The sequence below is a fragment of the Aspergillus uvarum genome (genome assembly GCF_003184745.1).
Source record: "Aspergillus uvarum CBS 121591 unplaced genomic scaffold BO82scaffold_50, whole genome shotgun sequence".
Taxonomy (NCBI): Eukaryota; Fungi; Ascomycota; class Eurotiomycetes; order Eurotiales; family Aspergillaceae; genus Aspergillus; species Aspergillus uvarum.
The window spans coordinates 13,726-39,146 of record NW_020291347.1 but is presented as its reverse complement, the minus strand read 5'-3'; the positions used below and the strand labels follow the sequence as shown (position 1 = coordinate 39,146).

Here is a 25,421-nt window from a genome sequence, read left to right as displayed (position 1 = left end):
TCAAACACCTCCATCCGTCATAACCTCCTCCTCTTCTCGACGAACAGCAGTAGTATTCCCCTTAGACTGTCTCCAGCGTAGTAAATCCAACAGCTCCTCCTCCAGGCCCCCGTTCCCCCCTCCCACGCCTTCATCCCTTTCCCCCTCCGTAGCCAACCCTTCCACCGCGGCACTCAGGTCTTTTGGCCTTACAACCTCCCCAGCCGGCAACTCCATCACCTCCTGCTCCAGCTCCTGCTTCCGCGCACCCCCATAATCCGACCCGTGCACCCCGCGCAACCGCTCAAACACCACAATCAAACTCCGATGACACATCAGCAGCCGACTGCGCTGCAACCGCGCTCGCCGACTATCGCGACACACCCAGCGCAACTGCGTCGCGAGACCGATACTCCCCCGCCGCCGGGTCTCCTGGTCCACGCGTGCCGGCTCTACCAGCAGGGCGGCCGCGCGCACCGCATCGGCCAGATCGGCCATTGTGGCTTCGATCCAGCGCGTCTCGGTGGCATCTAGCCACGCCGCCTTCAGCTGGTAGAGGCGCTGCACCTCGCGGAGTTGCGTGCGCGCGTGGTGGATGGTCTTGAGGAGTTCGGCGGTTTCTTCCTGGGCGGAGGTGAAGAGGGCTCTTGGGGGTGCAGGTGGCGGGTTTCGCTGTGAAGGGGGCTGTGAGGGTGTTGCTGCTGGTGCTGGCTTATTGGTTGAGGATTGGGATTTCTTGAGGGAGAGGAAGGAGGAGACGCGCGACGAGGGGGTTGGTGTTGAATGTTCCCGGGTTTTGTCTTTTGCCTCCATGGTGAAGTTTGAGTGAAAATGGACAGACTACTGGGAATACGATAGACGTATTGTCTTTGAGTGAAAGAACCTCTTTGGGTACCTGTCGCGGGTGCCTTCGGCCGGTTCTTAGCAACTTCGCGTGACAAGCGATGGTTCTAGAGCTATTACTCTCTAAGCCTTCCCAGCGGGTATTTGAAGCGACGGACAATAGCCTAGTCCGACGCTTGCAGGGCACGACTCTACCATAGAACCGTTCAATTTCCCAAGACGGAAAGGTATGGGATGAGTGGATAAGGCTACGCAACGTGGGAATTGGATTGAGCTCCATCCTTTGTCGACTTAAATTAGGGCTGGGGTGGTGATGGTGCGACAAGAACCAATCAGGGGCTCTAGGCATGACCGGCATGACCTCTAGTGCTGATGCTGTGCTGCGCGTTGACTGCGCCGCAATTTCTTATCCCTGTTAAGTATTCCGTACACGTTCTAGCTTCTGACGGGCCCAGCTTAGCTTCTCCACTTAGCTTGTCTGTTACTTAGCGCACGAGAACGAATCAGTCGGGTGGGGTGTTGGGGTTGTCAGTCAATCGTGGTGGCACTCTTGTGATTCTTGACTGATTAGGGCAGACGCGATCAATCTCGACTCTCCCATTCAATTCAAAGATAAGATATCCTCCTAGCCTTTGCTGTCGGTATAAATACCTTGACTGTCTTTACTCAGGATTCGGCAAAAGGGCTTGTGCTTCTTGAAGAGAATGGGGCTGAAAGCGTCAAGAAACGGATGATCTATTGAGTCTCCTATTCACATTAGTTAGTGGACGCTCCCGTATAGGCATGCCCATCACCAACACCAGCATGAGTTCGATATCCTTGACTACAAGTATGCTCACATATCACCTAAGAATATCAGGGTTGCCCTTGTACGCCGAAATGGAACATAGGAACCAATCCAAGTGGTGTAGTTTGATATGATCAAAATTGTACACATTGAATCTCAAACTGCGAAAAGCCTAGAGCATTGTGTCTAGTGGCCCGTTTTGTTGCCCAGGATGAACATGGAGGAGACAGTCCATTCACCAACTATTTTCCGGATCCTACATTGTTTCCGAGGGTGGGAGAAGAATTCCGACCGTGGGCTGAGGCTTAAGCAACGGTCGGGTGGGCGTCTGTATAGATGGGGCGTCTGTATCGATGCATATTAAGCTTGACCGCCCAGTCTACAGAGAACCGACCATGTAAGCTGACAGGCTTCTTCCCGTTGTATAGCCCAGCCTTATGTGCTCCAATGCTCGAACCTTCCTGCATCTACACGATGGTTCTTAGTTGTTTCTTCTTACCCATTCTGACTCATTCCGAGGTTATATAACTTGAGAACCTTCTTCAGCATGAAGTAATATCCTTATTATCCCCACCATCAAGCCCCAGCCAAACTAGACCTCTCTCGGCCACTTGGAAAATCATCTACCCCACCTCCATCATGGCGTTGAAGGCAATTGTATTCCTCTCGCGCAGCCCCCAAGTCACCCCGCAAGAGTTCAAAGACTACTACGAAAACCATCACATGCCTCTTGCCAAAGAAATCGCCGGCAGCTCCTTCCCCACCCTCCACCAGCGCTGGTACCTCGTCCGACACCCCCAGGATTTAACCTCCACCGATCCATCGAACACCAATTACCTCGCCAAGGTGTATGCAGGTCAGGTGGACGACTTTCCGTGGGATGTGTGCGTCGAAATGATCTTCGAAGATATGCAGCACTGGGGCGCATTTCAGGCTCAGCTGGCTGAACAGGGGGACCGGATTGCAGAGGATGAAAAAAAGTTCATGAATCGCAGCAAGGTGTATGTGGCTGAGATTGAAGGGCCATTTGTGTCGACGCCTTGAGGGTTGTAACAGGCGATTGGTGGGTAAGAGGGCGAGGTGAATGAATTTTTTGTTCAAGTGGTGATTGTGCCGCATCAATCTAGTCTTGTGCATGCTTTGCCCTACCTCTTAGTTTTCACTATGGAGGGGGGGGGGTTTTTTCCTTTCTTTTCTTTTTTTTTTTCGCTTGACGCCATACATGGGAAATTTAGAATGTAGTTGATTGTTTATTTATTAAAATCAGTCTAATTGATCTCTCCATCCCCGCAGTTAATCCATGGTCCGGTGACTTTAGTATGAAGAGCTGATAAAGAGGATAATACAAGTGTCTTAGAATAAATATAATAATTCTTTTTATTGCTGCCAACACGAATGCCGAGAAGCGTCTTGGCAGATAATCTACTATAATTAAATTAAACAAATGCTGATACTTTGCCGAATTATGGAACTGACCTACACATTAAGCTTGTGACTTATGGCAGATGGAATACTAAGATTTAGAGCAAAGGCTTATATCTTATTAATTGTCTTAAGTAGTTGCAATATATACAGATCTTTGATTAGCATCTTCCGTATATTAGGCTGGTTTCCATCATACCTTGAGGTGTGCGGCCTTTAGAAGATAATAAGTATAACTATCTGCAGGGGTTACAAGAGGAAGTGCCTACTATATTCTGTTATAAGCATTTATCCGCAGAATCTACGTGTCTTTCAGCCCCGCAACGCTGTGTTGTCACGCTGTGTTGTCATCGTGTGACTTGCAAATAATGGGTGTGGTGGCACTAAAAGCCAATGATTGTAGGGCGGTGCGGCCGAACACACAAGAGAAATCATTAATTAGATAGCTAACTAATATCGAATAACTAGGTCTAGCAATGGAATCTGAGTGTGTATGTATAGACATCCGTAACTATACTTTGATTTGAATATAGCGCTAGTAAAAGCACTGTGCACTAACCCTTTTTTTGTTATCTTATCTTGCATAACTTCTACAACAATGCATCTTTTTTATGTCTTCAATTGACAATGGTTTGCTTGTTTTGCTTTTTATAAAGGGAAGTGTGATTTGTCGTCCTGTCGCCTGAAATGAACTCCAGGACGAATTGATATTCTTAAAGCAGAAGAAGAAAAAAGGAGATGGCAGCGTAGATTAACGCTAAGGATTTCAGAAACAATACTAATGCTATACAGACGGCAAAATATTGTGACCTTTCTTTGCCACTGAAGTTGCTACGGTCTGTTGTAAAGAAATATCATGTTTCATATGCCAGACGGAAACACTACTATCGCTATCACGTGTCAGGACACAGAAGGTTGTTATCCGCAAAAAGCCTACAAGGCGTACTTCAGCGGGTTCTCCCGCATAATTGCCTGAAAATTATAAGTAGGAGGCATTGCCTACATCGCCACACGTTCGGTCCAGGGCAATAGAAGATAGGGCTGCAATTCAAGATTTAGATATTGCAATTATCTCTCTTCGGAGCATGCTGCTCCGTGTCTTTCAGTAAAAGCCTAATAATTTAAGTATCCCAACTAGGACTGTTCCTCGCGCCGTTTCGCACACCAATTCCTTCAGATCCAGTGTTTCCTTTCTAAGCTAGCGCGTCAGCAAATGATCAAGATGGGTCTGGCGTGATCCGACTTTTGGAGAGTACCATAAGCAGCGATTTCAGATTTGTGGAACTTTCCCACAAAGTGTCTCCTGAAGTAATTGTGATAGTGAGGAAATAGTGGTACACCAGTAGTTTCCAGGTACGGTGACGCTGTAAAAAGCCTGTGACCAGTTCTAGAAAAGGCTTCTCGGGCTTTACCGGAGTCCGGAGCCTTCCGCGCCTCCCGTGGAACTGATACCGTATCGGGTCAACAAATGCGATATCTGGAAAGGCTTGAAATTCTTCCTGCTAAGGCGATCATTAGTTGATAAGGGGGTCGCTGGGCCTTTTGAATAGCAAGGTAATTTGGTCTCTTACTCATCGTTGGACATAATCTATCAGCAGCTTTCTAGAATTCCCAATCTGCAAAACCAGGCTATGAAAATTGCCTGAAGGACCCTTTCAGCATCTGTCCCATCATAATACGAAAAGAAGGGCACCGTACATTCCAAGACCCGCTGGAACCGATCTCCTCTCTAAGGTTAAATTCCAGTCTAACAGTACAATGCTCAACCACAGTCAGGTCGAAAAGCCCGTCGCGGATGACTTCATGTACGACTTCAAATATAACCACTGTCTGCCCACGACCGATGTCTTAGGCGTTACAATTCCTGATGACTGCGATGCCCGGAAGGAAGCTGAGGCCATCGTAGCCCGACTATCTACAGCAATGTCAGAGGGGGATGCGCAGACTTTCGCCGGGCTATTCCTCGATTACGGTGAAACCCCCACAAACAAGTTCCGGAACTCGATTTTAATTGACATCGGATAACAGGCGTGTGGCGTGATAAGCTCTCATTCACCTGGGACTTCCGCACATTCAACTTCAGAAAGGCAATTTTGAAAGCCGCTTCCGACCTTTTGCCTCTAACCAAGGCTACAAACTTCAATTTTCTGGAACCTGCGCCTTGGGTGTCTCGCCCATACCCTGATTTTTCTCAGCTGCAGTTTGTGGTATCCTTCGACACTGAAATTGTGCATGCTTCGGCCGTTATCAATGCTGTCCTGGCTAAAGATGGTTGGAAGATCTACACCATGCATACTGTTGCCGAGAGTCTCAAGGAGTTCCCCGAACAGGCCGCACCAGATGGACACATGACCGGTATCACTAGCTGGGAGAGTCAGAGATCTGAGGCCATCAACATTGTTGATCCTGAGGTACTGATTATTGGGGGTGGTCAAAAGTAAGAACCCATGCATGTGGCTTTATGATATACAACTAAATCCTTACTACTAGTGGCCTTGCTATAGCAGCGCGCCTGAAAGCTCTTGGTATGGAAAACTTGATCATCGAACGCAGCGACGAAGTCGGAGATATCTGGAAAAAGCGTTACGAGTATCTTTCTCTGCACTTCCCACACTGGCCCGATGCGTTACCATACTTCAAATACCCTCAGTATTGGCCCACTTATACCCCAGCTCAAAAGCAGGGTCTGTACATGGAGTGGTATGCCTCCGCTCTGGAGCTCAATGTCTGGACCAAATCGGAGGTTGTAAAGGCCGAGCAGGATGCTGATAATCAGTGGACTGTGGTAATTAACAAGGAGGGCAACGAGACTCGCATACTGCACCCTAAACAAGTTATTATGGCCACGTCGCTATGCGGTGTCCCTTTTACTCCTGCAGTGCCTGGTATGGATGATTTTCAGGGAGTAATCCGTCACTCCAGCGCCCAGAAGAGTGCGCGCGAATTTATCGGAAAGAAGGTCTGCGTTGTTGGTACCTCATCCTCAGGCTTCGATACAGCTTACGAGTGCGCCCGCCTAGGAATTGATGTAACTCTTCTCCAGCGGTCGCCGACTTACGTCATGTCTTTGACCCATTCGGTTCCACGAATGCTTAAAGATTATGCGCCGGACAAGAATGGTAACCTCCCGGATACCGAAACACAAGACCGTATTATGTTCTCGACGCCAGTTGGACCCGGCGAGGAATTGGCCAGGCGCACTGCTAAAGTCCTTGAGGAACTCGACTTGCCTCTGCTTGAAGCTCTTAATGCCCGAGGCCTGCGAACATGGCGCGGCCAGCGCGATACTGGCAACTTCACGTTGGGCCAAACCCGAAACGGTGGGTTCTACTTCGATGCCGGTGCCTGCGAAGAGATTATCAACGGCAACATCACAGTGGAGCCAGGCTTTATTGAAAAGTTTACAAAAGATAAGGTGATCTTGAACGGTGGTCGTGAGAAGGAGTTTGACTTAGTTGTGTTTGCCACCGGATTTTCAAACATGCTTGACTCTATTCGAGCTACTCTTGGTGAGAACGCTGCCAGCCGATGTGGATCTATTTGGGGAATCGACGAGGAAGGCGAGTACAAGGCTGCATACCGGGAGACGGGGTTGCCCAACCTGTGGATTATGGTTGGCTCCCTTCCAATGACCCGTTATGCCTCTAAACTGTTGGCTCTACGACTGAAAGCTCTAAGGGAAGGCATTTCTCTGCCCCCGTACAAAGTCTAAATCTCATACCTGAAATAGATTGATGGTTCGCGTTCAAATAATTGTGTTGTACAACGATCGGGATTTGGTTTCATCCACCTGATGAGTTTTGTAACTAGGTACCTAGTATGAGAAACAGTGGGACCACTGTCGGATGCTGTGAGTTTAATCAAGGAGGTACATCGCACGGTCATCTGCGCTTGAGTGCAGAACCAAGTGTTTATTCTGTACATTCGGTGGATTGCTAAGTATGAGCGACTGTAGGTATCAGGATCTTACGCTGAATGAAATAATCACGCTAGCATCATGGCAATGATATTTGGAAACATTAGAAGGATTTATCTAGCCAAGAAACTAGTCGCGGCCACCAACCAGGGGACAGATAAATGCAGCGGACGTAGGTTCGTCCAAGCCCTAGCGGCTAGATTTCTTTCCTATTGTCCAGCTCGGCTCCAATATGGCGCCGTGCATCTTTCGCCGCCTAGGGAGCCCTGCCAGACGAACCAAGGACATCCATCAAGGATTCGACAGATTTCTGATAGATAGCCACTGACTGCTCTTTCAAAGCCGTGAGCTCAAGGCGTCCCGCATTTTCAGCAACAAACTTGGTGTATTCATCCCGGGCATTCCGATTGATGTTGATCTTACGAGCGCCGGTGTCGATGGCCTTACGGAAAAGCCAATCCGGCACGGGGTGTGTCCCGTGGATAACTAGCGGGACTGCGGGCCCAATGGCGTCGGCAATTGACTTGAGCCTGGACATGTGTCAGCGAGATACGACTGTTTTTCTCCCTGTATTCAATTCGCGATTTTCTTTGTTTCTTTTTTTCGTCCTCTCTTCGATTCTTCTCCCCTTTCATATCCGCCTTCGATCGCCGAATGGATACGTACCTATCAAGTTGCCAATATTTCTCGGAGCCGCCTTCAGGGTAGGGTCCGTGAATGTTGCCGAAGGAGGGCGCCAGAAAATGGACACCAGTTCGCTGTGTGAAATCTGCTGCGTGTTGAGGATCGGTCAAAATCTCTTCTAAGTGACCAGCGTCCGGGATGCCGTCCTCTCCGCCGTTGATACGGCCCATTTCTGCTTCCACAGTGATGCCTTGGGCTTTGGCCAACTCTGTGATCTCCCGACAGTAGCGAATGTTGTCTTCTGGCTCCAGCCTTGAAGCATCCACCATGATGGAGTCAATGGGCAAGCTCAAGGCCTGCTTAACATCGGCTGGGTCCATACAATGATCGAGATGAACCCCAATCGGAACCGAGGCCGCGTGAGCCGCTTCCACGATGTATTTAACAAAGTGGGGGCCTTGAAAATGCATCGTCCACGGAAAGATTTCAATCAGGGCAGGAGATCGTTTGGCTTCAGCCGCTCTGATGACCGCCATGACACCATCGTTGTTATAGCTGTTGTGATTGTCCAACGATTAGTCAATTACTGAGAATCAATATAACCTGTACCACGGACCGAATGACATCCATGATATGATTCTTTTGTAGTATCACAAATGAGGAGCTCATACCAATTGAAAGCACCAACAGCGTAACCCCCTTCGGCGGCATCGTGCAAGATTCTCCACGTAAGATTGTTGGCTGGAAAATCAGCCAGATCTTTTTGACCGGAAACCATTCTGATCGTCTATCGAGTCTTGTGCCTGGACCAAATTGAAATAAGATTGCTTTAATGCGTCTCTTCAGGTCATCCCAATAAACCGGGGAAAGATGGGCCAGATAAATATCCATAAGCTTGTAATAGGTCCTTTGCGCGGCGCCGAAAGTGGATTAGCGTAGACGGAACGCTCCAGTGCTCGGGACAATCCGTTTCCCCCTTAGTAAAGACCTCTTGGCGAACAAGGTTGCGAACCTTGCAGGGTCTTCGGCCCCCCCACCAACTTCTATTCATCCCCATCTGGCGGTCCTTTATTCTGCACGAATACAAGGAAAATGCGACCATGAATCAGACAGGTACCAACAACAGTCCGACCGGCGCTCGGCCTGTCCGGAAGGTTCGGTCGGCGTGTATCCGTTGTCGAAATCGTCGTATCAAGGTGCGTTACAGTTCGATTGCCATATTCATCAGGCACCAATCTGAACGATCAACAGTGTGATGGAGAGGTACCGGCATGCAGGAACTGTCTCAAATCCCACGCCACTTGTGTAGATGCAGATGGGAGGCTTGGCGATGTGCTATTACCACGTAGGTAAGGATGCCTGGACGAGACTCTGGCAGTTTCCACTTGCTGATATCCATCGCAGCTTTTCTGCAGACTGTATTCGACGAATCCAGTGGCTAGAGCAGATCATACAGACACATTTACCGCATGTGGACCTTTCCGCCGGCCCAAAACTCGATGGCTCAAGCCAGGCGGTGCTGAATTCCGCCGATGCGAAATTAATTTCCACACAGTCGACGATGGTCTCGAAAGAGACCCTCGAGGCACGTTCGTCTCTCGCAATCGCCCCCGAAATCGCCGTCGCCAGATCATCGCAGTCCCTTGATGGCGCAACGAGTGAGCCTCAGCCCGATTGCTGGGAATCACCCCCTGGTGACTCAAATATTGCCAACGAGGTTCGTGCAGTGGCGCATAGCTTAGGACAAGTGTCGCTGCACGAGGATTCCCGACAAACATATTATATGGGCACTTCCACTGGTATTCTTTTCGCGCATCTTGTTGGTGTTGCTGGTGCAAGCACTTTCAGTATTCAATCCTCGCCTGATTCAACGCCGAGGCAGGCGCCAATAGCCATGCATCATACTACTTTGGAGCAGTTGAGAGCTACGCTTCGTCAAGTAAGTAAAAAAACACACACATCTGGGGTTGTATTGACAGTTTACTCAGGAATTGCCACATCGTGCTCGATGTCAGTATTTGCTGGATGAATACTTCCGTACTGTACATCCTGACTTTCCTGTACTCGACCCGGAATCTTTGTGTCGAATCTGCGAAGCGGTTTATGATTTCTCTTCAAGACCACTCTCTCCAACGCTAGGAAGAAAAGGCTGGCCCGAGGATGCTCCGGCATTTGCATATAATGGCGAAATGGAAATAAGAGATGGTCGATACGAAACATCAATCTCCATATACACCGCGGCATTTCATGTGCTTATGGCTTTGAGTCTAGCGTCTATATTCAAGGTCCGTCAGAAGCATTCAGAAGATTCCCCCCAACGACTCTACAAAGCAGCTGTGTCTATAGCTGATTATTGCCTGGCTGCTCCATCTCTCACAACTATACAATCTCTGGTGCTTCTAATTGCACACAGTTTGATGACACCATCGAATATAAATATTTGGACGATGGTGCATCTTTGCATGGCGAGTTGTGTTGATATTGGGCTACATCGTGAAATGGCTGCAAGTCCCCACAATCGCCTTCCTATTCACATTCGACGGATGGTCTTTTGGACTGTCTATTCACTGGACAGGTCAGCCCTCTAGCTTCTAAAAGTTTCGATTCCATTTTCTGATCATCACAGGTCAATCTCAACAATACAAGGGAGACCGCTTGGGATTAGAGACGAGACGTTCGACGTTCAGAGGCCCGACCCCGCACTCGACTTCAAGGGCGACAGCATTGATAGGTGGGGCTCATTAGCCCCAAGCTTTGACCCAAGCGGTGTCTGGCCGTATACAGTACACCGTTTTGCTCTGGATCGTTGGGTTTCAGCCATCAAATTACTGTTGTACCGCTGCCCATCGTCATGTGAGCAGAACCTGTTCATTTGGCCTTCAGATCTCGAACATCAACAAGGTATTCTCAAGAGCAAACTTGAGATGTGGCGGCATGATATTCCAGGCGTCGTGGACCAATTAACAGTTCCTGATGAGTTACTACGTAAAAGGCTTCGCCTAAAATTAGAAGCTCAATATCACTCGGCAATAATGCTTCTCTTTCAGCCATCACAGGCCCTTCGGAAGCCCAGCCTTGAAGCATGCCGTCTTTGCTATGACTCAGCTGTAGCGCGTCTCACCATATACTCGGAGCTATATGAGCTTGAACAATTATTTTGCAGTTGGAGGAGCGTGCAGGACATCTTCCACGCCGGTGTGATACTAATTTATCTGGTATGCGGCTTACCATCGGTGCAGCAATCAGTATCTCTACCAAGCGTTTCGAAAAACATGCGTCTCTGCTCCAATCTGTTAAGTACCGGGGGCGAATGGTGGCCGTCCGTGAGAAAGGCCAAGCGAAGGCTGGAAAGAGCGGCAGACCTTCTGATAGAGAGGCTTAGCGCACTCAACACTTCAGCTTTACAATCGCAGCGATCACAAGATGTCACGATCCTTGACAGGGGCGGAGTTCCCGAGAGGAACTTGGCGCCGCTCTCATCTAGATTCGCGTCATCTCTGACTCGCTTTTCAGGGTGGAATTTTTCCCTTTCGACTAATGACGGCTTTTTATCAACATCAAATCAGCCCACGTCTCGCCCATTGACGTTCCCAGTTGTCTCTCCTGTCGGGTTTGACGCCCAGGATGGACCTGCTAGCAGTAGAGGCCAGGCTGATGCGCCACCAGAACAAGCACTTGTTGACTCACTAGATTCGTGCTTTCCACTTTTAAGCGGGGAAGAATCATTCGATGATACTTTCTGGCAGTTTGTACAATTAAGTTGATCCTCATTACTTCTACTCTATGAATTCAAATTGCCTTTTCCGGTTTCCGTTTCGTGCACAGGAAATTACAATGTCATTGACATCACCTTGGTATGTAAAAGGGCATTGTACTGATGGACCATGAGAAGCCCATTCTATAATGTCAAAGGGCGATAGTGTCATCCTAATCATGAAAATAATGACATAGCTGGCCATGGAATAAGTCTCATCGCGACAAGTTCAAAGCTTCAAGGCCTGCAAAGATGGATTAACGTAATCGGCAACAGCACCGCCTATTGGTCATCCATGTCCCCACCGACCCCGAGTCAACAATCTGTGGAGGTAAAGGGGCAGAGCCCCGTCTTCGAATAGACGCATATTTCGCTCTCTTGACGACATGGTCACTAATCCGGGTTGCTCCGAGAGCTACGTGGAAAGCTCAATCGGGCTTCTAGTGACGAGAGGCTCTTTGTCGATATCATAAGTACCATGGAGGAATTTCGGAAGCCTCCGTGTTCCTTTCAGGATCCGCTTTCGTCACCCCTCCATTGCGGGCATTTCCAGACCAAGTTCTCGGATTGATACTCCAAGTCGATCGCAAAAATAGTAGGACGAGCTCACGTTATCTGTTTTTGTCCTCACGTCGTTATATCTAATATTCTCTTCTCATCTATCTAAAGTGAACGACCTCATTGGCCCCTTTGTGACCAGAAGCGATTTGAACTTGCATCCCACGCGCTCTAACTTATCGCAATGACTCCATCGCTCTTCCCCCAGGGAGGATGGGATGTACATCATCACATCTTTGAACGTATGATGCAGCCCCATGAGTTCTTAGGATTGTGCCACGACTTACAAACTGATTATCGACAGCGGAAAGATTCCCCTACGCACCCGATCGTCATTTGACCCCGCCCCCGGCTACTGTTGAGCGATACAACGAATTTAAGAAAAGCCTTGGTCTTTCCAACTCTGTCTTGACCCATGGGCTGTCTTATGGCGCTGATTGTACAAGTCTCACGAAGTTCATCGCCGAGTTGGGGAGGAAAAATACCCGAGGCATTGGCGTCATTGATCCCGAGACCGTCACTACGGACCAGCTCCAAAAGATGTATGATGATGGTATATGCGGTATCAGGGTCAATCTTTATCGCTACAACGCTATGCATGACGTGGAACTGCAAAAGAAGGCCCTCATCGAACATGCGCACGCGCTTAAGGGTCGATTCCCCGCCTGGAGCATGGCTTTTACTCAACTGCACCCTGAATTCTGGGTGAAGCTCAAGCCGGTTATCACCCAACAAATAGCTCCCTTGGGCGGTCGCCTCGTAACCGATCATTTTGCACTCTTCAAGGGGGCAAGTCTTTTGCCTCCTGAGTTGCACGGCGACGTGTTTCGGCAAGAGGGCTTCCAAGAGCTGATCGATTTGGTTCGAGATGGAATTTTGTACATCAAGATCAGTGCCCCCTATCGTGTCAGCAAGGAAGCTCCAGATTATGATGATCTCAAGCCGCTTGTTCGCGCATTCATGGATGCCAATCCAAGACAAGTAGTGTGGGGTAGTGACTGGTACGTGACATTCTTGTCCCCCTTCGAAGTGTTTCATATTAATGGAAATAGGCCCCATACACCTCTGATGAAGGTCAGGGCGCGTGAAGAAGCGCTTACGGAGACTCCATATTTAGAAGTGGACGACTTGAAGTGGCTCCAAAGCCTGCGGAAATGGCTCTCCGATGATGAATGGCATCATGTGATGATCCTGAACCCGCGACGTCTTTATGGATTATAGTCGGCATCCCTTGGCCAAAGCAGGTTCATCCTCTGAATGCTTGGATTCAATGCTTTCTTGTATATCTACTCCCCCTGTTCTAAGCACAGATAGCCTTTATTCTTGCGATGCTAGATTGGATGTTTTCTTTTTGTCTTACAGTCATGCAAGATTCGCAGAAGACGATCTGGCTCGTGACAGTCGTAGTCTCGAGCCCAACATATGAGTAACTTGACCGTTTACATCTATATCATCTCGGTGGAATCGAATAAGATATTTCCAATTGCAATGGACTCCGAAGAGAGAAAGAAGGCAGAATTATACTTACAAATCTTACTGACCTGGACCGTGAAAGTCTCGACTCGAATATGAGGAATCAGAAAGTGGCTAAGATGGCCACAAAAATTATTCGAATTAGGATGCACAGCAATCAGAGAATACGATAACGAGCCTATCGTCGCTGACAGATGTTTTTGTATTTTAAAGCCATTTGTACGCTGACGGATGCCTTGACCGGGCAGACCTCCATAAACCAGAAAAGAAAAAGTGTTACCCATTATCTAGTACAGAAGATTATTGCGGCCACTCGGCAAATAGAATTTCTTTTACTGAGTATTCTTACCGCAGTAGTAACCGCCTACTAAAATAGTTACTATAACTAAGCTTTTTTTTAATGTCTTTTACTTTACTTTTTTTCTACTGCTATCCCCTCCGGCCCCCAGAGCCTATATATTTAAAATACTTTTTAAATTATTTTCTAGTTTTTTATTATCGCCTCCCTTCTTTTTTCTTTATTCTTTAAAAAAGCTTTTTAAATTATATAACCAACTCAGCCTCTTTTTATATTAGGATCTTTTACATTTTCTAGGGTTAAAGACAATGTTTTTAGAGTTCTTTACAAAAAACTATCTTTCATTATTCCTTACTATTAGAATTATTGCCGGGTTTGTCTTTTGCTTATAATTTTACCGGCAAAATTTCTATTGCCGAGTGGCCGCAATAGTCTTCCGTAATCAAGCAAACTACCTCAGAAAGCGTGATCTTTTCATCCTAGTGCCCGGTTGATGAGAAAAGTCCGTACCACAAGGAATGATCCATGCTGGTCACGGCTGGCTCCGGCGTTTATGATTCATCTTTCTACTTAGCGGGCTCTACTCTTGATGTAGCGTTTATTTTTGATCAATGGTACTTGGCCCTACCGACCCAAACCATCTCCCCGCTTGTCCGCCATTCTCGCCGAGAAGATCGAGACCTTCCAACGGATTGTTCCGTGTCTTTGGGGCACCTTTCAACCCCGTGGGGCAAGCACCATATCCGTAGCGGGGTAGCTATTTATGCCAATGGTTGATGACCTTCTCCGACTTATCAGCCATCGGATCAGAGTCTATTAGCAGTATACCGAAGCGTTTCTTTGCCCCTTCTTTCACCCACGAAAATCGTGGATTCATGTCGCTCGCGATGGAGTACCGTAAGTGATCTTACAATCCGCATTGCTCTCAAATTGAGATACTGACGATTTACGCCAGGCCCGTCATTTATCCAAGATCCAGTGCAGCTTGTCAACGAGTGGTGCTCAGCACAATCGCAGCTCTATCCCGGATTACGATTTGATGAAAAGCATTCTATTTTGTACAAACCAAACCTATCTGAAGCTGGCAGAGTAACCGTTCTGAGTGGAGGTCAGTTTGGACCCATTGGGTTTTGGTCGGGCGTAATTGAGAAAAGCTTTTGACATCTTTGACTAGGTGGAAGCGGACATGAGCCGGCCCACTTCGGCTACGTTGGACATGGATTGCTTGACGCAGCTGTCGCTGGCTCGCTATTTGCCTCGCCTAATGTCAAACAGATCAACAGAGCTTTGGAAGTGGCAGCATCCCCACAAGGAACAATTGTGATTGTGAAGAACTATACCGGCGACAAACTCAATTTTGCACTGGCGATAGAACGCTTCAAAAGTCGTACCGGCAATGATGTCCGAATGGTGCTTGTTGGTGACGATGTCTCGGTCCCAAGATCGCGGGGCAAGTTTGTTGGACGCCGTGGTCTCGCGGGTGTTGCCCTTGTGCACAAAATTGCTGGCGCTGCGGCACATCGCGGCTTAGACATGGATCGCATCGTGGAGCTGTGTGATCTAGCCTGTCATAATATGGGTACTATTGGCGCCTCTCTTGCGCCCTGTCATGTCCCGGGCCATCCCTCTGACCTAAAAATTGAAACCGTGGATATCTTGCTGGGAATGGGGATTCACAATGAGCCCCCGATCAGCACTCTGCCAATGACAAGCTCTCCAGCGCGAGTGATACAGGCAATGCTTCAGCTTCTCCTGGACAACGAACTGGCGGAACACGGGTTCCTTGAACCTGCTGTTAAAGACTCCAGCCGCAACACGGTGTTGTTGTTAAACAATCTGGGCGGACTATCTACCATCGAGATTGGCGCTCTCACTGCGATGACTATCACAATAATGAGAGACCGATACAAAATGGTTCCTTGCAGCGTCTTGCGCGGCACCTACCTATCCGCTCTGGACGGGCATGGCTTTAGCATAACGCTACTTTCTCTGGTGGATTCGGCAGATGGCTCTTTGCTGCTGAATCTGTTAGACGAGCAAACCGACGCTATTGGCTGGACACCTCCTTCATCTCTCAACAGGGGCTCTGAGCCTGATGCTTTCGAAATACACACCACTCATCCGGCATCGGGATCCATATGCCTCGAACAAGACTGTCGTAAGTTAACCTAAATACATATCTCCGGAATATAGATCAGGGGCTCTCTAATGCGCATTTACAGGCTCTTTGAGAAATCCCAGCAACCCTGTTCCAGTCATCGTTGAGTCTATTCTTGCTGAGGTCACCCGTGCGGAGCCCACTATAACCAAATATGATGTCGTTCTCGGCGATGGGGATTGCGGAACGACTCTTCTCGCTGGTGCACAAGCCCTTAAGCGTGCCTCTGACAAAGGTCTCCTCTCAGAACAGGAATTTGCTCCTTCTCTGATGGTTCTGGCCGACATAGTTATCGATGCCATGGGGGGAACATCAGGAGCTATCTACGGTATCTTCTTGACTGCATTTGCTGCATCTCTTAACCGCCTTCAGAAAGACTCAGTGGACTTGAGCGTCAAGGATTTCTCATTCGCTGCTTCGGGGGCATTGGATATACTCATGAACTACACCGGAGCTCGAATTGGAGATCGCACTTTAATGGATGCTCTGATTCCGTTCGTGACAGAACTTAAGGTCTCACGAAATCTGAGCGGCCCTGCCGCTTTCCAAAGAGCGCTCGAATCAGCCGAATTAGGATGTCAGAGTACCAGACAGTTGCATGCTAAATTTGGACGATCCACCTACGTTAGTGAAAACGTGGGACGCGATACAGCCAACGGACACACACGTCCTGCGGATCCTGGAGCTTGTGGCTTGCTTGCTGTTCTGAATGGTATACAGCATGTGATAAAAGGCTGCTAACAAAGGGTAATTACTAATGTACTCATCTCTTTGATACATGCTTACCTATAGCTTCCAAGGTTGATGCGAAATGTTGTCACATTCTTTATTTGTATGGTGCTCAAGCATCGAAAAAGCCGATGTTGGCAAGAGCTACAATCAAATACGAAAATACATATCTCACCTCCAACCCCATTGAGTAACCATCTGCAGTACACGCGATGTATACAAAACCTGAAATTAATAGAAGCTGAACTGAATGGATTTATCGATGTTCTGGTAGTCTGCAGCGCCAAATTCGCTTTCACGCAGAGCTCATCCGAGGGCAACCCCCCAGAATCAACCAAGATTCAGTCGTCGAAGGAAGCAGCATCTAGCTAGCAGTGGGACAAGCAGCGGCTGCAACTTTTGTATCGCAGCCGCGTTGAATATCTCACCCGTGAATTGGCGTTTTTATATGAATCTTTGGTTATCTCGCTGAATGCGATGCAAAAGACTTCTTGGTCTCGGATCGATAATCTATAGCACATAGCAAGTTGGTCCGCTGAAGTAGTCACGTAAGCTGAGCTGAGTGCCGCCGCCTTGCTAACTGCCTCGCTGGCTCCTTTCTAAGGCTGTTCAACCACTAAGAAAAGGCTATATACATCAATTCTTGTTGTTTTTCTGAGGGCATTTTGCATGATTGTATTCTTTATTTCTATATACTACAGCGGACTGGCCGGCGTGCCCTAGCCGGCCTTGGTGCTGCAGTCTAAATTCCTTTATTTTCTTATATCTGAGCTATATTAAAGCTTTCTTAGCCTATTTGTCACGGGTAACCTTCGGACGCATAGCGAACTGCCAAAGATCTACCCACGTATCCCCTATGTAACGGTCATGACGTCAATGACTCCCGACTTCTCTGAGTACTTAACTCCCAGGACCATGCTAGATCTCCAGGATAGCAAGATTAGTCTTGAATGATATGGACTGCTACTATTCTATACCTAATCGACCTATTTCCCTTAAGAATATTACAAATAAGATTAAACATTTTATAAATAAGATATGAACTTTTATGTTTAGCATTTCAGTAATTAGATTTTAATATAAATTTAGATGTTAGTTCCGGATAATATTTGATATAGCAATTTTTAAAAATATTCTATTATAGTACTGTATTCATTTGACTTTAATTTTACTTAATATAGCAGCTGCGCAGAGAATTAAATATTACAGATCTTCAAAGGCAGTCTACAGTAGGCCATATTAAAAGATACTGCTTTAATATATATTTTAAACTGTAGATAGCTTTCGACTATTAGTATCTTTTTCTGTATATGATTTGATGCTATTTAAATAATCTTCAAAACTTGAAGTACTTATTTCAATTTTAAACGCGGCAGCGAAGGCGCTCTTTGTAAGGAACCTCCTACTGTTAAAAGCTTTAACAGTAAGAATTGAATACGTATTTATATCGGCCATGTTAAGATACAAAAAGGAACACCAAAGAAATCACGATATTGCGAAATGGGGCGAGTTGGGCGAGTTCTTCAACTTTAAAATGTTGAGGGTGCAAGACGCGGCGCGGCGGGCGCCGGTCAGAGGAACAAAGATATGTTTGGGCAATGATATTATATGATCAGAAGTTAAAAAGGGGGCACTTAACGCCGTTTGAGAAAACATTTAAGTACTGGCAGCTCTAAAATTTCCACATCCATTCATCACTGGGATCAACCTCAAAATCAAAGCGGACGACGTCATCTTTATAAGGCCATAGGTAGGTTGTGGTCACCCTGTCATTGACTTGGTCAGATAGGTTGACCTTCAAGCCTTGTGTGGTGGATGTTAAAACCATGGCGGCCTGAGACGCAACTCACCAGTGATGTTCCTTGCTGGCTTGGTATCTCTCCAGTGCCGCTAGATCTTCGTGCAAGCTGAGAAGGGCAATTTCAAAGCCTTTGCTTCGTTCAATGGGATCCGTGAGTGAAGGACCGCCAACACTCAATCGTTGTGATTTGACTGATTCCAAGTCTTTCAGTTTCTTTAGTTCACGCACAAATGTCTCCCTGACCTCCGTACTGACTTCACGACGGAATTTAAACATAACTATCCAAAGAGTCGTTAGAAGGGGTTCGGAGGATGATGACTCTGAGGTATTTGATATCAGGGAGCAAGGAGCAATTACCCATATGAATGATCGTCATGTTGTCACTGTATATGAAAAGACAGGCGTTGTTCGAGGGAGGGATTTGTCAATGCTCAGTCCTGACTTTACTTGTCGCGCGTAGGTTAGAAAAAGGCGCGGCTTTAATTGTCGGTTTCTTCGACTTGAAATCCCATGAAGCGGAACTATCCGCCCGGTTGGTCATAAATCATTTAATCGGAGCGCTCCGTCCTTAAGATTGCGGGGGGATTCGCTAACTTACACGTGGCTGACTGGATTGGTGCGTCTACTTTTTCAAGTATTGCTGGCACTCAGCCAGCAAAATCTTCGCCGTGATATAAAACTTTCCGTGCCATATAAACACATTATTATATCCATGTTGAAGAAAATACCCGTATTGACATGATTTTTTGAACGTTTGCTGCTTTATCTTCTCTCTTCAGAATGCTAGGAACGAGACGAATGAGGCAAGACTCAGTATGAGCAACGGCAAGAAGAAAAAGAAGATAGGAGGATAATCCTTGCTATGACTAAATCAAACTACAGGATAAGCCTTGAATCCTAAAGATCAATATGGCGGAAGGTTTGACCTTGATCTGCAGCAGCGAAGAGGTGATAGTTCATCACAGAGTTCATTGTCGAGTTGTCAAGGAAATGCGGAAATCCTAAACTAGCTAAGGTGGAATGACCGGGTGTTGGTGTCCACAATCACACATCAGACTTGGAAGCGATGTCCTCTTTATGTTCATGTGTTCTCTCTTTCTCGTCATCCGGAAGGGTATAAACGAACTGATCCTCAACTGGTGCAAAACCAATCTTGTACCATGGGAGAATAAAAAGTGTCTCTGTGCTTTCCATACTTCGCCCTCGACACTCCGGGAACGAAAAGAAGACCCAAATGATGCCACAAAAGGTGCATGCAGAGAAGAGGGCAAAAGGTCCGTAAGGATGCATAGCCTCAGTCATATTAGGGAACCCGCGAGTAATGCCGAAGCTCAAGAGGTTCTGGTAGACAAACGCCAGAGTCACCACAGGACCACGAATCGCCGTCGGGCAAATTTCCGAGGCAGCCAACGAGAAGGAAGGCCCCCAACCAATTCCATAACCCACGGCAAAGACACACAGACTGACGACGGCAACGACCGCCGCCGGAGAGGCATGTTCTGAGGCTGTTGTGATGTTTGCTTTGCCGAGATATGCGGAGAGGTAAATTAGACAGATCAAATTAATGGTTGCCCCAATGAGAAGTAATGGCCGGCGACCAAATCGTTCAGTCAAGAAGATGGCGTATATGAAGACGGACAGGAACTTGATTAGGCCGTACACGGCTGTAAAGAGCAGCACTTTTTCGGAGTCGAAGCCAACTGATTTGAGGATATTTGGGGAGTAGTATGTAATTGAGTTGCCACCAGACATGATGAAAAAGGTTTGGATGATCAATACAAAAATCAAAATCTTGCGGACTGGCTTTTCAGTCCAGACCCTTTTAAGCAAGATCACGGAGGCTCGGAAGATATTCTCTTCGGCTTGAGATTGGATATGGCGGCTAAGATCGCTCCACTCGTTCGCAAAATACTCGTGAGAATCATCTAAACCACCTCGAATGCGTGAGAGGGTCTGGTGGGCCGCTTCCAATTGGCCTCTCATTGCAAGAAAACGTGGGCTTTCTGGCACGAAAGGGTACCCAAGAATCAACACGGTCGAAGGGATCATCTGCAAAACCATGGGGACTACCCACTGAAACTTATCAGTGAGGATTTGAGAAGAAGCGAAGTTTATCCAATATGCTCCAGCTATGCTGGACATGATGCCAGCATTGTAGAAGGTGCTTAACATGCCACGCAGCTCAGCAGGGGCGATTTCCGACAGATAGCATGGACCTGCCGAGTAGGCCATGCCAGATCCAAGACCAGACACGACGCGACCGTCGAGCAGTTCAGCCAAGGATCCGAAGTTCACTGCCATCAGCAAAGAACCGATTGTGTACGTGACTGCAGCCATGAGGATGATGACTTTGCGGCCGCGAGTCTCCATGATAGGTCCAGCCAGCAAGATCCCAGCCGTTTGACCCTGATTGCAATTAGAAAGACATTTTTGGTATGGAGTCTCAGAGGGTATGGATGCTCACCAGAAGCAATGAAGAAGTCACCCATCCTCTGTAGTTTGCTACAGTTCCTGATGAAAGATGGTCCCATCCAAATTCCTGTCTAAAAGTCGACATACCCATCACACCTGCAATGTTGGACGTATTGAATCCATGAAGAGCACCACAGTAAGAAGCCCAAATGGCACAGAGCCAAATTATAGGCTTCTTGACCTCAGCAGGTACTTTGGAAAGTGCCTGATTGGACAATCCACCTCCAGCTGCACCCATTGTAATATCGAGATTTCAATGGAAAGGAAAAAGAGGGCAGAATAACAGCTTCTATGCAACATAAGCGTGTAAGTTATGGGGTAAACTTATTAGAGCGAGAAGGGAAGGGCATGGACTCGATGGTGTTATATCCATTTGGAGAAGCGGAAAGAATTCTACAGTTACCCCGGCCGGCCAACAGCAGCAGAACAGATGGAGAGCCATCCGGGGTATTGCGGGGTACATGACCAAGAATCCTTTACCATCAAAAACGCAGCTAACGGAACAATCCCGACCTCTTAGAAAGCAGTAATGCCAAGTCGCCGCCAGTTTGCTCCATCACGGGGCATAGCGAGGCTCTCTACCGCACGCGTAAGGTAATTGGCGGGGGCGAGGCTACCTGTGAGTCGACAACCTGTTGAGCGAGTGGGCGACATTTCCTCGAAAGTGCAGCTTCTCGCAGAATAGTGGCGGTCAAAGTTTCGCCCAGGCTACTTCCTGATCGTGCGTTTCAGTCATGCATTTCTCAAGTCACGACCTAATGATGGCTAGTTTGTTGTTGAATGGAATTGCCTTGCATATATGAGACTTAGACAAGGGGGGATTTGGTCGTGCGTTTATCGGAAACCTAGTCAACAGCAAAGTTCAAAATGAGGAAAAGGAGTTTCGGGGGAATGTGTTCTCAGGGTGGCAGAGGCTTCGGCGGGTAGAAGTGGCCCTTGGTACGATCACGCAATGGAAAGTGTAAATGGATCCCCCGTCGTCGTCGCCCGTAATCGAAAAGTGGCGGACGGAACAGTCCGCAGACTCACCTCGTGGATCATGACCCCATGGGTCACTCCTATTCTGTAATCTTTCTCCACAGAGTTGATGACCGCATTCAAGTGATGGTCAACGCGGGATCCTCCATGAGTGTATGAAATGATGTGGTGACTCACAAGGCCTGCTGGTTAGATTCCTCGTGCCAATGTTTACTATTTAGAAGCTATAATTGACAGCGAATCGCTCGTCTAGTTCTATTCTACACACGCTACTTCTCGAGAGCTATACTCATCTTCACACCCCGATCTGACTTATCCAACATGGCCTCTCAAGACATCGAATCCCCCAAGGTGTACGTTCCCGCTGAGGAGGCACACGCCTATGCACGGTCCCTACTCGTCGCAAACGGAGTCCCAGAAAACAACGCCGAGACCATCGCACGATGTCTGGTGGAAGCCGACCTCCGCGGCGTCGACACTCATGGCATCAATCGACTGCCCTCATACATGAAACGTCTTCGCCAGGGTGTGATGGACCCCAAAGCCTCACCCACAGTGGAGACTAAAACCCCTGTCGTGGCTATGGTCGATGGGAACAACAGCTTTGGATTCCTCGCGTGTACTGCTGCCATGGACTTTGCGATTTCCGCGGCAAAGACATACGGGATAGGGATGGCCTCTGTCAAGCATTCCAATCACTTTGGCATGGGTGCGTGCTATGCCCTTCAGGCCGCCAGAGAAGGCATGATGAGTCTTGTCTTCACCAACTCTTCCCCTGCGATGGCAGCATGGGGTTCAAAGGAGAAGATTATCGGTGTCTCACCCCTTGCCTGCGGCGCACCCGGTGGAGTCGAGAAACCTTTTATTCTGGACATGGCGCCATCAACAGCCGCCCGGGGAAAGCTTTACAAGGCTGTCAGAAGAAGTGAAAAGATCCCTCGGGACTGGGCGCTCGACGCTGATGGCCACCAGACTGATGATCCTGCTGCTGCATTGAAGGGTGTCATGCTGCCCATGGGCGGACCGAAGGGATCTGCTTTGGCAATTATGATGGATGTCTTTTCCGGTGTTCTTTCTGGATCCGCATTTGCGGGTAACGTCTGTGGACCGTATGATCCTTCTCGCGTGTCTGACGTTGGACATCTCGTGATCGCTATCAAGCCCGATCTCTTCCTGACTATTGATGAATTCAAAGATCGTATGGACTTCTTATTCAGGCGGGTCACCCAGTCGGAAAAGGCACCAGGCACAGAACGAGTCTTCTTCCCAGGTGAGATTGAGCAGCTCAATCAGGAATCCAGAGAGAAGACCGGTATTCCTTACGTGGAGGATGAGATCCGAACCTTGAATGAGGAGGCCCGTTTGGTCAACTCAAAGGAACTCCGAATTTAGTCGAGCGTTTTCTTGAACTTAATCGAAACTCGTATTGGGCTGCCTGCCTTATATGAGCTAGCGATGATGCGATAATGCTTCCCTAGAGACGATTTGGCATCTTTTGCTTTTTGCATATTTCCAGTTAGCGTGAAGCCACCCTCGGTGGCTATCTTGAAATGTACTGTGACTCAATGAAACTTGAATCATGCAATTCTTCTAGATTTCTTGTATCCTTAGTCAATTATCTGAGACAGATTCAGCATATCAGCGATCAGGCACCTTGGGTCTAAGCATTTCTTTGGCTTGAAGTAATTATGCCAATGAGGATGTTATAAACCTTACTGCTTTTGGAAAATGATTAATAGACGAGTTAATCTTTTTCGAATGTTATGATTAACTGGACCGCTGTAAACAAGCGGTTATATCGTGTATTCGAGCAGATTTTCGAGTTCAACTTTCACAGAATGAGAACAGCTTCAATGGTCTAAGGCAATGAATTTGGAATCGAAGGTAGGAGTAGGATATTCTGAAAAGCTAAGCTATATCATGATTAAACAATTTACAAGGACTGGTACATGAGTTTCATTGAAATTCAATAACATTGAAGAATTGCCATGCGACATTATCTCTGAATTGAACATCTGAGGAGTCCTTTGTACAAGAATAGCCGAGTGCTATATCAGGTTCACGCCAGAGGAGGCTGATCGATTCGATAAATAGCCTTGGCAGTGTTCAACCAGGCTTCGTACTCAACATCATCGGGGGTCGTATCGTAATGGTAATGACCACCGGCTCCACTTTCTGAAAAGCAGTGTGTATGCTCCATCCTGAGATTCCAACCCAGGTGATCAACAGAATGAAATGTGGTCAAGCAGACAATCGGCGCGTCCGCTTCATAGTAACGGAACCATTCGTGGTCTGGTCCGGGACACGAGGATGTACTGAAATCAGTCATCACATGAAGTTTTGCTGTTCCTTGTTTCACGAGAAAAACACCCCCCAAGCTGACAGGTCGGTCTCCATAATTGACACGAAGGAGCTCTTGAATTGTCTCTGGGAAGTTCAATTGACCTCGGCGACCTTTTGCCCTTATATGAAGTGATTGACCTTGGTGGCCTCGGGAGATGAACAGATTCGCCATCAACCCGCAATCTTTCGTATCATTTGGTACCATGCTGAGACTCATCTTCTCATCATTGTCAATATGCACATATCGTGAAAGATTTTGCCATTTACCATTGGCGTCACGGGCAAGATTTGGAACAAGCTCTGAATTTTTTCCAACGACATGGAATGGGCCTCCAGCGGCACCAATCGCAAATGCCTGTCCTTCCATGCCAACCAGATCGAGAATCTTGGGTATAGTGTACTTCTTGGTCAAATCTGAGACAGGCTGAAGGTACGCTGGACCCCCAACATCAGCGATTCTTTCATCGCCGCAGAGACCGGGAGCGGATAGGTGGAAAGGCGATTGAGATAGATCGGGGCATTTTGTCACCTCCACGAAGGCGGTTTCGAAGGCGTTCATCAGTCCATTTTGAATCACATCTCTCAACTCCTCTAATGGTGGAGGTTGAAGAACAAAACTCTTCACGGGGGGGTTGTCAATCATTGTGTCTTGTCGTTGATCTTTTTGTTGAATAGCAGGGCCATCAGCAATTGTCGTGACGTAATTGCTGGTCGAATTATTGCCTGTATTCTGACAGATTTCACTAGCATGTCAACCAAAATCTGGGAAGGGCTTTGCAAGCATATAGAAGCGAAGAAACTAATGAAAACACAATCATGTTTTCTCTGTTGCGGAGATCAAGCCGAGTCATCCGGCGGCTGGGGCAAAGTTCTGGCATTCATAACGGAACGCTCCGTTAGTGTGATGGACCCTGGGCTACCGCAAGGAACACTCCATTAGCGCGAGGCTTAGCCCAAAAAATTGTACTGTGCGGCCCGCTCGGCTGACGCTCGACGTTGTAGAGCGGCGGGAGAGAGAGTACATGCGCGCAACTCAAGACATACGAGGGCACAGCGTGTGGCTTAGATGAGCGGCAATGACGTCCCCTCCTGGTGTGTGAGAATCTGGTACGATATAAGAATGAGCAGCCAGTGATTGACAGGAAGAGACAACTTGCTAGAAAAGTAGTGGATGAAGAGGTTATGGGTGCTCTGGAGCAAACAGGATATATAACTCTATAGTATATCAAGTTTATTAATACTATCTTAACCATGCCAGGTTCCACTGTTAAAAAGAAGTTTTAATG

General features: G+C 47.6%; 11 protein-coding genes across 11 annotated transcripts; 6 read left to right on the top strand and 5 right to left on the bottom strand.

Annotated features, from left to right (window-relative positions):
* On the bottom strand, positions 1 to 921 carry BO82DRAFT_394151 (uncharacterized protein; the record flags this gene model as incomplete). Its single annotated transcript, XM_025638716.1, has 1 exon — positions 1 to 921. Exon 1 carries the CDS (start codon positions 790 to 792, stop codon positions 1 to 3), a length of 792 nt encoding a protein of 263 aa, XP_025489188.1. The 5' UTR covers positions 793 to 921.
* Positions 922 to 2,036: 1,115 nt separating this feature from the next.
* BO82DRAFT_356795 (EthD domain-containing protein) lies at positions 2,037 to 2,816 on the top strand. The gene has a single exon (XM_025635835.1). The coding sequence runs from the start codon at positions 2,249 to 2,251 to the stop codon at positions 2,651 to 2,653; it is 405 nt and encodes a 134-aa protein (XP_025489187.1). The 5' UTR covers positions 2,037 to 2,248; the 3' UTR covers positions 2,654 to 2,816.
* A 1,787-nt stretch (positions 2,817 to 4,603) lies between these two features.
* BO82DRAFT_356794 (flavin-containing monooxygenase) lies at positions 4,604 to 6,922 on the top strand. Its single transcript, XM_025635834.1, has 3 exons — positions 4,604 to 5,003; positions 5,060 to 5,468; positions 5,522 to 6,922. The coding sequence occupies exons 1-3, from the start codon at positions 4,790 to 4,792 to the stop codon at positions 6,741 to 6,743; spliced, it is 1,845 nt and encodes a 614-aa protein (XP_025489186.1). The 5' UTR covers positions 4,604 to 4,789; the 3' UTR covers positions 6,744 to 6,922.
* Positions 6,923 to 7,056: 134 nt separating this feature from the next.
* Positions 7,057 to 8,390, bottom strand: BO82DRAFT_341239 (class II fructose-bisphosphate aldolase). The gene is made up of 3 exons (XM_025633540.1): positions 8,243 to 8,390; positions 7,614 to 8,126; positions 7,057 to 7,477 (listed from the first exon to the last, which is right to left on the bottom strand). Exons 1-3 carry the CDS (start codon positions 8,347 to 8,349, stop codon positions 7,204 to 7,206), a joined length of 894 nt encoding a protein of 297 aa, XP_025489185.1. The 5' UTR covers positions 8,350 to 8,390; the 3' UTR covers positions 7,057 to 7,203.
* A 281-nt stretch (positions 8,391 to 8,671) lies between these two features.
* BO82DRAFT_289734 (Zn(II)2Cys6 transcription factor) lies at positions 8,672 to 11,335 on the top strand (the record flags this gene model as incomplete). Its single annotated transcript, XM_025631663.1, has 6 exons — positions 8,672 to 8,767; positions 8,823 to 8,920; positions 8,976 to 9,087; positions 9,148 to 9,510; positions 9,551 to 10,146; positions 10,198 to 11,335. 6 exons carry the CDS (start codon positions 8,672 to 8,674, stop codon positions 11,333 to 11,335), a joined length of 2,403 nt encoding a protein of 800 aa, XP_025489184.1.
* A 723-nt stretch (positions 11,336 to 12,058) lies between these two features.
* On the top strand, positions 12,059 to 13,095 carry BO82DRAFT_315990 (uncharacterized protein; the record flags this gene model as incomplete). The annotated part of the gene is made up of 3 exons (XM_025632557.1): positions 12,059 to 12,125; positions 12,188 to 12,884; positions 12,936 to 13,095. Coding segments are annotated over exons 1-3 (915 nt in total), but the record flags the coding sequence as incomplete, so codon positions are not given.
* Positions 13,096 to 14,433: 1,338 nt separating this feature from the next.
* Positions 14,434 to 16,553, top strand: BO82DRAFT_341229 (Dak1-domain-containing protein; the record flags this gene model as incomplete). Its single annotated transcript, XM_025633539.1, has 4 exons — positions 14,434 to 14,551; positions 14,610 to 14,762; positions 14,829 to 15,812; positions 15,877 to 16,553. The coding sequence occupies exons 1-4, from the start codon at positions 14,530 to 14,532 to the stop codon at positions 16,551 to 16,553; spliced, it is 1,836 nt and encodes a 611-aa protein (XP_025489182.1). The 5' UTR covers positions 14,434 to 14,529.
* A 1,660-nt stretch (positions 16,554 to 18,213) lies between these two features.
* Positions 18,214 to 18,618, bottom strand: BO82DRAFT_289881 (Dabb family protein; the record flags this gene model as incomplete). The annotated part of the gene is made up of 2 exons (XM_025631668.1): positions 18,214 to 18,307; positions 18,392 to 18,618. 2 exons carry the CDS (start codon positions 18,616 to 18,618, stop codon positions 18,214 to 18,216), a joined length of 321 nt encoding a protein of 106 aa, XP_025489181.1.
* A 768-nt stretch (positions 18,619 to 19,386) lies between these two features.
* BO82DRAFT_341227 (sugar porter family MFS transporter) lies at positions 19,387 to 21,052 on the bottom strand (the record flags this gene model as incomplete). Its single annotated transcript, XM_025633538.1, has 2 exons — positions 19,387 to 20,748; positions 20,807 to 21,052. 2 exons carry the CDS (start codon positions 21,050 to 21,052, stop codon positions 19,387 to 19,389), a joined length of 1,608 nt encoding a protein of 535 aa, XP_025489180.1.
* A 992-nt stretch (positions 21,053 to 22,044) lies between these two features.
* On the top strand, positions 22,045 to 23,348 carry BO82DRAFT_356791 (Ldh family oxidoreductase). The gene has a single exon (XM_025635833.1). The coding sequence runs from the start codon at positions 22,114 to 22,116 to the stop codon at positions 23,182 to 23,184; it is 1,071 nt and encodes a 356-aa protein (XP_025489179.1). The 5' UTR covers positions 22,045 to 22,113; the 3' UTR covers positions 23,185 to 23,348.
* Positions 23,349 to 23,851: 503 nt separating this feature from the next.
* On the bottom strand, positions 23,852 to 24,778 carry BO82DRAFT_434470 (PTD012 family protein; the record flags this gene model as incomplete). The annotated part of the gene is made up of 1 exon (XM_025640948.1): positions 23,852 to 24,778. One exon carries the CDS (start codon positions 24,776 to 24,778, stop codon positions 23,852 to 23,854), a length of 927 nt encoding a protein of 308 aa, XP_025489178.1.
* Positions 24,779 to 25,421: the final 643 nt, after the last annotated feature.